This window comes from Hemitrygon akajei, chromosome 3 (genome assembly GCF_048418815.1).
Source record: "Hemitrygon akajei chromosome 3, sHemAka1.3, whole genome shotgun sequence".
Lineage (NCBI taxonomy): Eukaryota > Metazoa > Chordata > Chondrichthyes > Myliobatiformes > Dasyatidae > Hemitrygon > Hemitrygon akajei.
Window position 1 is genome coordinate 39,102,722 of NC_133126.1, and position 14,453 is coordinate 39,117,174.

Genomic DNA, 14,453 nt, shown 5'->3' on the forward strand with positions numbered 1-14,453 from the left:
ATTAAATGCTGATGGTTCCTAAGATACTAAGAATGCACATCCATCTGATGTCTCGTGGTGACCTGGTGACTTATGTTGAACATTAATACATGTGGTTCTTTGAAGAGGTGATATATGTTATGGACTAAGCATATCCAATGTATGGTCTAAGATTTACAGGATTAATAAAATGCTGCAGCAAAGATTATCAAATAAACCAAAAGCTCATTGTGTAGGAGAAAACATATTGACCTGGATTATAATAAGCAGAGAAATGGCATAAATGAAAATTTGCTGTGGACATAAAGACAGGAAGGAAAGTTAGCTGTGAACAGAACATAAGCAGTGCATTAAAGGACATACAGTAGGTGGGTTAACTGAGTAGGCAAAGTGGAGTAAAATGTAGAAAAATAAAATTGTTCATCTTAGCAGTACAGATGAAAAAGGAGCACTTTATCTAAATGGTGAGGAACTGTGAAGGTGTACAGTGCAGAGGCATCTGGGTGTCCCAGTGCATGATTCACAAAAGGCTAGTATAGAGGAGCTGTAAATGATTAGAAAAAATAACAATGTCATAGTTTATTGCTGGGGGAATAAAACAGAAAAGAAGCAATGTACTGCTTCAGGTATATGAGGTACTAAGACCACATATAGAGTTCTCTCTCAACTGTTGGTCTCCTTATTTAAGCAGGGAATTGATGCAGAGAAGGTTTATTAAACTGATACACGAAATGAACAAGTTGTTTTATGAGGCAAGGTTTGATAGACTAGGCTTATATCCCCTAGAGTGTGTAAGAGTGGCAGGGAATTTGATCAATGCTTTAAAGTTTCAGAGGGAAGTTGGTGGAAAGGATGTTTCCTATTTTGAGATGAACTAGAACCGAGGGTTGCTGTACGAAAATAAGGAATAGCCCATTTATGATAGGGATGAGGCAAAATGTTCTCTCTCAAAAAAATCATAAAGAGGTGATAGTTCCAGGAGTAATAAGCAAATAGGAGTAAGATTTTTCTGTACAGACAGAAAAGCAGAGTTAAGGTTGCAGTCAGATAAGTCATGTTCTTACTACATGGTGGAGCTTTCTATGGGTCTAAGTGGCCTAATTGTTTCCTTAATACACATTTGTAGGTCATGCACACACATTAAAAAATTAAAGTGTACTCATCAGAGGAATAAATTCAATTTGTTTATTCTTTGTTTTATACATTTAAAAAAATTGAACATCAACTTTGTTCTTTATCCTAGCTTTGAAAAAGGGCCGTTTCTGGATTACCCCAGATCCTTACCACGATGATGATAACATTCAGATTGGCCGTGAGGTTAAAATTTCCTGTCAGGTGGAGGCCATTCCCCCAGATGAGTTGACATTCTCGTGGTTCAAGAATGGACGTCCACTTCGGAGCTCGGAAAGGATGGTTATTTCCACAACGGATCCTGATGTCTCACCAGGCACAACTAGTCTGGACATTATTGACTTGAGGTTCACCGATTTTGGGACATACACTTGTGTAGCTTCGCTAAATAGCAAAGTTGTGCCTGACATCAGCATTGATGTCAATATATCTAGCAGTACAGGTGAGTACTTGAGGAAATTTTGAAAATAAGCATGCTTATCCTGGAATTCATTGTTGCTTTTGCACAAGATGTTAGTGAGGTGGCATTTGAAATATTGTGTTCAGTTCTGATCGCTCTACTATAGGAAAGATGTCATTAACCTTGAAAGAGTATAGAGGACATCGACAAGAATGTTGCAATGAATTGAGTTATGAAGAGAGGTAGAGCAGTTTGGGACTTAATTCCTTGGAGCTTACAAGAATAAGGGGTGATTTTATAAAGGTGTATAAATCATGAAGGGCATAGATAGAGCCTTTTTTTTTCCAGGGTTAGGGGGCATAGGTTTAAGGTGAGAGTGGAGAGATTGCAACCAGCCCAGCTTAAATAAGTCTCTGATCAACTACCATCAGCATATCATCTGTGGAACCAGAGAAGCCAACACACTTGATCACTGTTACACCACCGTCAAGAACACTTTCTATGACATCGAACGCCTGCACTTTGAAATGTCCAATCACCAGGCTGTACACCTGCTCTCAGCATACAGGCAGAGGCCAAAGACCACAGCACTAGTGGTGAGGGTGAAGAAGATATGGTCAAGAGAGGCAGAGGAGTGTTTACAGGGCTGCTTAGAGTCAGCAGACTGGACAATATTCAGGGTTTCATCTTCAGATATGAATGAATGCGCCACAGTTGTCACTGACTTCATCAAGACCCATGTGAATGAGTGTGTGTCTTCAAAGACATAACGCGTTACCCAAACCAAAAAACCAAAAGCTGTGGATGAACCAGGAGAGTCATAGTCTGCTGAGGGCTGGATCTGTGGCATTCAAGACCAGTGATCCCGAACTATAAAAGAAATCCGATTACGCCCTGCAGAAAACTATTTTAAGAGTGAAAAACAATCTCAATTGAAATTAGAGATGGAATTGGATGCAAGTTATCTCTGGCAGAGTTTGCAGACCATTGGTTCCTACAAAGCAAAATCTGACAGCATGAACGGTTGTGATACTTCACTCCCAGATAAGCTCAACGACTTTTATGCACACTTTGAAATGGAGAATAAAGTTACACCTGTGTGAATCTCTGCAACATTTGGTAACCCTGTGATCTCTGTCTCGCAGGCAAACATCAGAACATCTTTCAACAGGATGAACCCTCACAAAGCGCCAGGTCCTGATGGTATACCTGGTAGGGCACTGAACTTCTGTGCCGGCCAGTGTGTGAGAGTTATCAAGGATGTCTTTAATCTCTGAGTGCTACAGTTAGAGGTTCTCACTTGCTTCAAAAAGGCAACAATCATAACAGTGTCCAAGAAGAGCAGCGTGACCTGCCTCAACGACTATCGGCCAGTTGCACTCACATCTACATTTATAAAGTGTTTTGTGAGTTTAGTCATGGCTGGATAAAACTCCTGCCTCAGTAATCTGCCAATTGCCACATGAAATTTATATGCTGGCTGGAGGCGTAGTGGCATCCACACTGGACTTCGAGGCGCGTGGTTCTGGGTTCGAATCTGGCCGGCTCTTAGTACGCTTTCTATTTATGCTGGGTTGACTGTTGAGCTAGCGACTCTGTCTGATTTTTAAAAAAACTGACAAAATGCTTAAGAAACAGCAAGGTTGCTGTCTGATGCACCACAAGGCGTGGTTAGCAACAACAACAATAGGTCTACAATGGATGCAATCTCACTGGATCTCCACTCGGCCTTAGATCACCTAGACAATTATAGTACCTGCATCAGACTGCTGTTTATTGATTACAGTTCAGCATTCCACAGCATTATACCCTCAGTACTAATCAACAAGCTCCAAATCCTGGGCTTCTTTACCTCCCTCTGCAACTGGATCCTTGACCTCCTCACCAGGAAACCACAGCTATGAAATCAACGCAGCTCATCTAGTTTAACTTTGGTAATTAATAGTGCTTTAAAGAGAGCAAGTATTCTTTCCATTACTCTAGGTGACATTTATACAGAAAATATCCGCACTGAAATCTGTCTCTGCATTTGATCCCAGTCACTGTGAAGATGGTCTCACATCCATTAGTTACGAGTCTGTCAATTCTTTTGTACCCGTACGTTTAGCGTTATTGCTGAAAATTTCCAACATATTATATAAATAGCAAGGGTCCCTCATTGATCAGCTTTTTCCATTGACCATTTAATCAAAATCTATCAAAGCGTTATGCTATTTTTCTCAAGTGAATTTCTCCCCCAACTCCAGCCTTCATTGTAGCTCCTGCTCTCCGATTTTTCATACTCTCCATTTAGTAAAGACAGCAATCCCATCAGAACTGATACGTTTTGCTGCCTCTTGGAACATAATGTGCACTGAATATTGAATAAGCTGCCCATGTAACTCATTTCTTGACCTTGGGTACTTTAAAGTTTACTCTAATTTGGCAGTGAAGGAAGAGAGCTTTAGTATTTGTAAAAGACAAGTCTCTAATATTGAGCAAAAGAAGATTCTGTAATGCAAACAAGACTTCATTAATTCAATGCTGTTTACTCATTTGACTAAAGCTGACTGAGTAATAATATTTGATGGCAGAGTTCCATTATTCTAAAGGTTTTAGTCAACCATGTCAAAATAGCATTCGTTCATATTAGTCAAAGCAGAAGTGCGTTCTTTCTTTGTATCCGACAGAGAGTGACAAAACGGTTCCCTAGACAGCCTAAATGTCAAATGTATTCAAACACAGTGGTGCGCAAGAGATCAACTTTATAATTAAATAGCTCACTGCTCCTCAAACTTTATTGAAAATTCTGAGTGAAAGCACATTATTTGTAGGTAAAAGCCTGAATCTCGATAAAGTCAGTCACTGACCTTCAGATTTCCAGCAGTAACAGCTTTTTAAAAACATTTTTGGCCTCACAATAAATACGGTATTCAAACAGAATTTGATCTTTGTCTTAAACTTTAAATAACTTTTTGAACATCAATTATTTCCTGTGAATTCTCTTCTATTTTTACTAACAAAAATACCTTTCGAAAGACTGATGGCAAATTAAATTTTAAAAGCAATTCATTGTATCATGCAAACATTTCTAATCTGAAAGAGTTCTACATTACATCAAATTGGATACAGCTGGGAAGCTATATAAATAAGTTGAAATAATACAACAAGGAACTTCTAAGTTTTTTAAGAAAGTACTGTGGCAACCCACTTTCTGCGCAGGCGAACCGGCTCACAAATAGCCAGCGCGCGGGGGGAGACTTTGGTAATGCACCTCTGATGTCATTTCCGCCTGGAGAGGGCGGGCGCTAGGGATTTAAATGCCAGCACCGCGAAGTTTGAATAAACTAGTTTCGAAACGACTTACCGACTGCGTGTCGTTATTTCAGCGTTGTGTGTAGCACATCACTACATTGGTGACCCCGACGGTCCAAACAGGATTTGGACCAAAGATGACCGACTCTTCATCTGTTCACGCAGTTTTGCCAAAACTGCCGACTTTCTGGACGCTGTGACCACGCGTGTGGTTCAGCCAAACGCCGCTTCTTGGTCAACACCGGAGCAGAGATCAGCGTCTTGCCCCCGACGGGGTACGACACCCGCAACAGGAAGCCAGGACCCACCCTGAGGGCTGCAAACGGCAGCACGATAAGGACCTACGGCACCTGCACAGTGCAGCTGCAGTTCGGCGCCAGCCGGTTCACGTGGGACTTCACACTGGCCGCCATGGCCCAACCACTCCTGGGGGCAGACTTCTTGCGAGCTCACAGCCTGTTGGTCGACTTGCAAGGGAAAAGACTGGTACATGCCGAGACTTCCCAGACATTCTCCCTGGGTGAAGCCAAGTTGCTAGCCCCACACCTGGACTCCATCACGCTGTTGGACAACGAATTCACCAGAATCCTGGTGGACTTTCCATCGATTCTGGCACCACAGTTCACGGCAGCCATGCCCAGACACGGGGTACAGCACCACATTCCAACCCAGGGACCACCCCTCCACACCCGCACACAAAGGCTGCCCCCCGGAAAAGCTCCGCCTGGCGAAGGAGGAGTTCAAGAGGATGGAGGAATTGGGGATCGTACGGAGGTCCGACAGCCCATGGGCCTCCCCCCTGCACATGGTGCCCAAAGCAGCCGGGGGTTGGAGACCATGCGGCGACTACCACAGACTGAACGAGGCTACCACTCCAGACCGCTACCCCGTGCCGCACATACAGGACTTTGCAGCAAACCTGCACGGGGCAAGAATCTTTTCCAAAATAGACCTCATCCGGGGATACCATCAAATCCCGGTGCACCCTGAAGACATCCCCAAAACAGCACTCATCACCCCGTTCAGCCTGCTCAAGTTCCTCCGAATGCCATTTGGCCTGAAGAATGCCGCACAGACGTTCCAGCGGCTAATGGACGTGGTGGGACGTGACCTGGACTTTGCATTCATCTATTTGGACGACATCCTTATAGCCAGCAGTTGTCGTCAGGAGCATCTGTCCCACCTCCACCAGCTCTACTCCCGCCTGAGTGATTTCGGCCTCACGATCAACCCGGCCAAATGCCAGTACGGTCTCGATACCATCGACTTCCCGGACCACAGGATTACCAAAGATGGGGCAACACCTCTGCCCGCCAAGATAGGCACGATCCGCCACTTTGCTCGGCCCAACACGGTCAAAGGCCTGCAAAAGTTCATTGGTATGGTGAACTTCTACCACCGTTTCCTCCCCTCAGCAGCCCGTATCATGCGCCCTTTGTACACCCTGATGTCGGGTAAAGGCAAGGACATTACTTGGGACGAGGAGGCCGCGGCCGCTTTCATTAAAGCCAAGGAAGCCTTGGCAGATGCCGCGATGCTGGTGCACCCCAGAATGGACGTTCCGACCGCCCTCACGGTGGATGCATCCGACACAGCAGTCGGTGGGGTGCTGGAGCAGCTCATCGAGGGGCGCTGGCAACCCCTGGCATTCTTCAGCAAGCACCTACGACCACCCGAACTCAAGTACAGTGCCTTCGACCGGGAGCTGTTGGCACTGTATCTGGCAATCCGGCATTTCAGGTACTTCTTGGAAGGCAGGCTGTTCGCCGCATTCACGGACCACAAACCGTTGACCTTCGCATCCACGAAGGTGTCCGATCCCTGGTCAGCTCGCCAGCAGCGACATCTGTCCTACATCTCCAAGTACACGATGGACATCCAGCATGTCTCGGGAAAGGACAACGTCGTGGCGGACGCACTCTCCAGACCAGCTGTCCAGGCCCTGTCCCTGGGGGTGGACTATGCAGCATTGGCGGAGGCGCAGCAGGAAGATGATGAGATGCCCAGCTACAGGACTGCAGTCTCGGGTTTGCAGCTGCAGGACTTTCTCATAGGCCCAGGTGATAGGACCCTCCTGTGCGACTTGGCTACCGGCCAACCTCGCCCCATCGTCCCGGCAGCCTGGAGGCGGTGAGTTTTTGACTCCATACACGGTTTGGCGCACCCATCTATCAGGACAACCATCCGGCTGGTCTCCAGCAAGTTCACGTGGCACAGACTTCGCAAGCAGGTCAGTGAATGGGCCAGAACGTGCGCGTAGTGCCAAACAGACAAGGTGCAGCAGCACACCAAAGCCCTGCCGCAGCAGTTCGAACCCACCCACCGGAGGTTCGACCACATTCATGTGGATATCGTGGGCCCCCTACCAGTGTCCCAAGGAGCGCGGTACCTCCTAACTATGGTAGACTGGTTCACGAGATGGCCAGAGGCGGTCCCGCTCACCGACACATCTGCTGATTCCTGCGCCCGAGCACTGATCGCAACCTGGGTAGCACGCTTCGGGGTACCAGCCCACATTACCTCCGACAGAGGCGCCCAGTTCACCTCCAGCCTGTTGGGAATGCAGCTACACCACACAACTGCCTACCACCCACAGTTGAACGGACTGGTGGAACACTTGACCGTAACTTGAAGTCGGCTCTCATGGCCCGCCTGAGAGGACCTAACTGGGTGGACGAGCTTCCCTGGGTCCTGCTTGGAATTCGCACAGCGCCCAAAGAGGATCTGCACGCCTCGTCGGCCGAGTTGGTGTACAGCGCGCCCCTGGCCATCCCGGGAGAGTTCACACCAGCCCCAAGGGGGCAAGAGGAAGAACCCGCTGCAGTCCTGGACAGGCTACACGAAAGGCTCGGCAACCTGGCTCCTGTACCAACTTCACAGCACGCACGGACCCCGACCCATGTACCCAAAGACCTGCAGAACTGTAAGTTTGTGTTTGTACGAAGGGGCGGACACCGGGTACCGCTACAGTGGCCGTACGAGCGGCCATTCAAGGTGATCAACAACAACGGGTCCACATACGTTCTGGACATTGGGGGAAGAGACAAGGTTTTCACAGTGGACCGACTCAAACCAGCCCATGTGGACTTGGCGCAGCCAGTCGAGGTTCAGGCACTGCAGCACAGAGGCAGACCTCCCAAACAGAGGCTGATCCAGACTGTAGACATTGGGGGGTGTATCGCCGGTTCTGGGGGCAGGGTTATGTGGCGACCCACTTTCTGCATAGGCGAACCGGCTCACAAAAAGTCAGCACACGGGAGGAGACTTTGGTAATGCACCTCTGACGTCATTTCCGTCCGGAGAGGGTGGGCGCTAGGGATTTAAATGCCAGCACCGCGAAGTTTGAATAAATTAGTCTCGAAATGACTTACCAACTGCGTGTCGTTATTTCAGTGCTGTGTGTAACACATTGCTACAGTACTTAACAACTTTAAAAAAAATTTTGGACCTACCTATGCTTCTCGCCCTCCAACTTGATATAATGTAAATTTTTACATTGAGCTGGAGGGAAAAACGAATGAGTCCATTGTTTCAAATCTATGTAAGGGCTTGAAAGCAGTGCTGACTACAGTGAACTGGCAAACTAGGTGATGGATCAGTTGGCCTGGATGGAGCGGGTGGCGATTGTTATGTCAAGAGTTCAGGGCCTGTATGTATTTGTTAGTGTGAAGGGCAAATCGGATAAATTTACTTTGAAGTTTGGACTTTTTAAGGTTTGGAAACCCTAATTGTTGAGAGATATTGAGGATCTGGTTAAGAAAAAATAGGGAAGCATACTCTGTGCATACACAATTGGAAATTATGAATCTCTTGACAATTACAACAAATGTAGGAGTGCTCTTAAGTGAAGAGCTCAAAGTTCAAAGTAAACTTATCATCAAAGTACACGTATGTCACGATGCACAACCCTGAGATTCATTTTCTTGTGGGCATACTTAATAAATCCATAATAGAATAATAAGCATAATAGAATCAATGAAGGACTGCATCAACTTTGGTGTTCAATCAGTGTGCAAAAGACAACAAACTGTGCAAATGCAAAAAGGAAGAAATAATAATAATAAATAAGTAAATAGCCAATAAATATTGAGAATATGAGATGAAGTTAGAAGAGCAAAAAGAAGATATGAGAAGGATCAGGCAGGCAAGGTGAGGCAAAAGAAATGGGTGAAGTTCCTTCTCTCATTCATTTTTAATTTTATTGGATATATCTGGCTGTATATTCTTAATCATATCATAAATGATTGCTATTAAACCCTTTTGATAAGGGTTTAAGCCTAAATTTTTTCCATGATATCAGTTGGATATGAAATTGGAAAAGTAGGTAACATTGTATTTAAAAAAATCTCTGATCTGTAAGTATCTAAAAAAAAGGGATCTGGGCAAATTATATTTATTAGACAACAGTTCAAAAGACATGAAACAGTTATCCAAAAATAAATCATGAAAACATATTATACCCTTCATTTTCCAAACCAAAAAGGCTTGATCCATGACAGAGGGTTGAAGGAAAAAATTAGATATAATAGGACTTGATAAAATAAAACCAATACACGCAAAGTGCTGGTGGAACACAGCAGGCCAGGCAGCATCTATAAGGAGAAGCACTGTTGGCGTTTCAGGCCGAGACCCTTCGTCCTGACAATGAAAATCCTTGTGCAGACTTACATTCAAGATTAACCCATTGTGGACTTTCTTTACCTTTAGAGAAATGGGAAAAAATTTCAATTAGTCAATTTTTCTTCTATTTCTGCTAGACATATGTTGATTCAATTTAAAGTGGCACATAGGGCTTATATCTCTAAAGATAAATTAACTCATTTTTACTCACATATAAATCCGATTTGTGATAGATGTCACTCTGAGGTAGCCTCTCTGACTCATATGTTTTGGTCTTGCCCTCTTCTGGAAAAATTTTGGAAAGCTGTTTTTGATACATTCTCTACAGTTTTGCACATTGATTCACAACCTCACCCTATTGCTGCAATTTTTAGCTTACCAATGATTGATCTACCCTCTACAGCTCGGCGGATGATTGTATTTGCTACTTTAAAGGCTAGAAGATCTATTTTATTGAATTGGAAAGAGATAAATCCTCCAACTGCATCTCAATGGTTTTCTCAAACCATATCCTGTTTAAGTTTAGAAAAAATTAGGAGTGGTACCTTTGATCTCTCAGTTAAATTTGAAGAAACTTGGAGACCTTTTATTCAATACTTTCACAGAATGTAATTTGACCTTTTCCAATTCCTTTATATTATTCATTAATTTGAGAAGAGGAGTGGAGTTGACGACACTAATATTTTTTTTGATGTAATAGAATAGCCCAGTTTTTTTTTTAGTTTAGGTTTAGTTGTGTTTAGTTTAGTTTATTTGGTTTTTGATTTTTCAATTTGGGTTTTTTTTCCATCTTTTTATTTTTTTTGTATCTTGTTTATATTAAGGGTGTGGGAGGTCTATTATATTGGTGTTACCTATAGTTTTCACTCATATGTTAATTATCAACAATGTAATCTCACTCCCTTTGTATTAGTATGACTGTTATGTATCCATTTTTGAAAAATTCAATAAAAAGTTTGAAAAAGAAAGAAATGGGTGAGATTTTTAATGAAAATTTCCCTTCAGTTTTTACTGTAGAGAAAATATTGAAAGCTCAGGTAATGGGGGTAATGAGGTGCTGCCTTAGCAGGGAGGAGGAGTTGGAGGCCTTAAAGTGCATTAATGGGATAAATCTCCACAGTTCGACCTAGTGCATTCTTGAACTTTGTGGGAAACCAGAGAAAAAATTGCAGAGGCCCTTGCAGAGATTTTTGCTTCATTTCCGGCACTAGGCATGGTTCCAAAGACTGGAGACTGGTTGTGTGTGGGAAGTTGTGTCAGACAGATCTCTTACATAAGAACATAAGAAGTAGGAGTAGGCCATTCAGCCCATCGAGCCTGCTCCGCCATTCAATAAGATCATGCCTGATCTGACTATGTACTCATCTCCCCCTACCTGCCTTTTCCCCATAACCCCTAATTCCCCTACTATGCAAAAAGATGTCCAACCTTGGCTTAAGGAGGTAACCAAGAGGATAAATGGGGCAGGATAGTGGATTTTGTCTACTGCATCTGGACTTTAACAAGCTGTTTGATAAGGTCTCTCAAGGCAGGACAGTCTGGAAGGTTAGATCCCATGGTATCCAAGGTGAGATAGTGGGTTGGATTCATCATTGGCTCAGTGGTAGGAAGCAGGGCTGATGTTACAGTCAGATCACATACCTTGTCCTGCTCATAACTCATATCTCCTCATCTAAGATGTTGCGAAATTTGTGCTTTTCCAAATAATTCACCTATTTTCAGTATACTGTTCACACTACTGCACAGGGATGTCAAGTCGTTCATTGAAACTATGTTATCTTTCTTTCTGTTTCCAAGTTCCGCCAACGCTATCTGTCCCAAAAGAGAAGTCTTTGATGGTTGCTCGTGAAGCTGACACACTGGAACTACAGTGCTTGGTTTCTGGGAAGCCAAAGCCCATAATCCTCTGGTCTCGCTATGATAAAGAGAAAGAGAAGGAACTTCCAATGCCTGATGGCTCCATGCAGATGGAAAGTTATGATGGATTATTGCGCATTGTGAATGTGTCTAGGGACATGAATGGAATATATAAATGCCAAACGAGCCAGTACAATGGATTTAACGTGAAACCACGTGAAGCAGCTGTGCAGCTCATCGTGCAATGTAAGTGATTCAGATTTCTCTTTGAGGAATAGCCTTAAGAACTTTTATAATTATTGATTCTTTCCCATAACTGTATCAGAGAATTTTAGAGTCAAAATACTGCCCTTAAGTTATTCTATCTACTAAAAGTACAATTGGCTCCTGGTAAGCATACAGCCAATCAGATTAACATCTATTTTGGACCTTTGGTTCACAATAGGATACATCGTAATTCCTTCCTGCTAAATTAATGTTTTAATCACTGCATACAAATGTTTCAAGAAATAGTTCATGCTTTAACATTAATATTGTATCTTTGCATTCCAAATATTGAAAATGCTTGATGAACATAACATATCATGCATTGGTCATTTTAAAAAAAATCTGAAATGTGATTTTTAAAATTATATTTCTTAAGTAAGTAGACTGATGAGGAAATGTGTTGAACTGTGCTGAACTGTCATTTGGTCAGGGATACTTTGCAGTGGAATAGTGTAAAGAAAGTGATTGATACTGAAAAGTTGCTTAGAATTAAGGCTACTAACAATGTAACTAATATATTTTTATTGATGTGGAAATGTTGGCTAAGAAGAACAAGGTTTGAGTAAATTTAGAGGTTGCTGCAATACTTCATGTTCAGCAAATAATGACCTTGCATGTCGACTACATGACTCCAAAACGAGATTTTTGAAAAATATGTTGTGGGTGAAGCACTGCTTGAGTTCCCCCTCCTAGCATGAAGGAAATTTTGTTAAATGGTCATGCTAATTCTGAAGTGATTTGCTGGAGAGGAACCAATGTGGGACTTCAAGTTTGTCCGGTGCCAGAAATGAATCAACATCTCGCTGTGAATTCAGCAAGAAAATCAGATTGTTGCAATATGTGGCCTTGGGTAGGTGTGATTGATGGTGGATACAAGACACAGTATGTTAATAGAGAGCTCAGTTTTAGTAAAAGCAAAGTCACTAAGTGCCTCTTGTAAAGTTATTATGCTGTTTATAAAGTGCACTCTTCAAAGAGTTTATGGCAGCCTTTCTCATATTAATTGGTAAATTACAGGGGATAAAATTCCAGGGGAGGATCATGTTACAGGAGCTTGTACGCAAGTAAGGTCACATATAGATCAAAAATGACATGAACAACCTTCAGTGCCATACTTATTCAGCAGATCTTCCCAGGGAATTCTTAAATTCACATACGATACATCACTGCAGCAACGTCATCAATTAGGATGAAGGATGCACTTGTATAAATAAGTACTGCTGGCTCTTTTAAATGTGTGAGGTGTCGCTGCATTTTTCTGGCACAAACTCATTGCCAAGCAGATTGTGAAAGGATACCTTGTCAAATCAAAAACAAGAAAACTTTTCTATGTTTGAAATTTACTGAGTTTTCACTCCTCTTGCATGGTTCAACAGTATCATTTAACACAACATATTTCTGTACTGATGTTGTCACAGATAGGCTGCAGAGCTCAAGAACTACATGGAGAATCTAGACGTTTTCGTGATCTACCTACAGCACTTCAGCTTCATCACTGTACTTGTCAAACAGGGAAATAACATTACACAAATCTTTCTGCTTGTGTATAGGTCTAAAACACAATGGCACAAGTATTAATTAGCCATCAACACAGAAAGAAATTACAAACATTTTAGAGAAATTTCATAACATTGATAATAGCATTTGGTTGCATCTTTTAGTGTCAGCAATATCTCAGTTGATAAAACTCCAGCCTTTTGAGGTGACAGTTCTAGCCCACTGCAATGACTTATCTATGTAAAAACAAGTTAGTTTGTCTTAGATGATTGCACTTAACGAACATCTTGATCCTTAATTGACGGATGGGGGGGGAAAGAGGATGAGAAGGAGGGTTGTTGGAGAGATGGTGTGAGACAACAATAGAGGCATACCATAGAATGCCAGATTTAAAATTATTGATTGAAAATTTCAATTGAAACATTATTAACCTGCTGCTTCTTACAGGAGGAAGCTTCACACTTTGCAATCCTTTGCCTGAAGCAGTGTTTCCTCATTTCTGCTGCCCAATTTGAGTGCTGCAGGTTTTTCATAATTCTATGCAATAAGAAATGTCCCATCAGTGAGGAATCAATGCCATTTTGTAGGTCCATTGTGATATTCTCTGTCACTGGAGCAGGAACATGATATCTAACGTGAGGTGTCCTCTGACTTCCAAAGCACAGAATCATGGTTAATGTTCTATTTGGGCTTTTAGTATTAAAGTGGGCCTTTTCTGGTTGGCTGCCGGTGACTACTGCTATTCCTCAGGGATCAGTATGGGGACTGCTGCCTTTCACGTTGCTTGTCAATGATTTAGATAATGGAATTGATGGCTTTGTGGCGAAGTTTGCAGATGATATGAAGAGAGGTAGAGGGGTAGGTAGTGTTGAGGAAGCAATATGATTACAGTAGGACTTGGACAAATTGGAAGAACTAGCAAAAAAGTGGGAGATGAAATACAGCGTTGGGAAATATACAACAACACATTTTAATAAAAGGAACATAGTGCGGACTATTATTTAAATGGTGAGAAGGTTCAAACATCAGAGGTGCAGAGGGAATTGGGAGTCCTCGCGCAAGACTCCCAGAAAGTTAATTTAGAGGTTAAGTCTGTGGTAAAGAAGGCAAATGAAGTGTTGGCATTTATTTCAAGGGGAGTAGAATATAAAAGCAAGGAGATAATGCTGGGCTTTATAAGGCACCAGTCAGGCAGAACTTGGAGTAGCATCAACAGTTTTTGGCTCTATATCTCAGAAAGGATGTGTTGTCATTGGACAGAGTCCGGAGAGGTTCACGAGGATAATCCTGGGAGTGAAGGGGTTAACGTATAAGGCACATTTGGTATCTTTGCGTCTGTACTCACTGGAATTTAGAAGAATGCGAAGGGTGGGGGTATCTCATTGAAACCTACCGAACAGGGTGGATC

At 42.9% G+C, this 14,453-nt stretch overlaps 1 protein-coding gene across 4 annotated transcripts in view; it reads left to right on the forward strand.

Moving 5' to 3' along the window:
• Positions 1–14,453, forward strand: part of mdga2a (MAM domain containing glycosylphosphatidylinositol anchor 2a) — a 904,971-nt gene that overhangs the window by 453,847 nt on the left and 436,671 nt on the right. For all 4 annotated transcript variants that reach the window (XM_073039625.1, XM_073039626.1, XM_073039628.1 and 1 more), the window contains exons 7-8: positions 1,223–1,552; positions 11,222–11,527. In XM_073039625.1, coding sequence (XP_072895726.1) covers positions 1,223–1,552; positions 11,222–11,527 — 636 coding nt within the window. The remainder of the gene's footprint in view (positions 1–1,222; positions 1,553–11,221; positions 11,528–14,453) is intronic.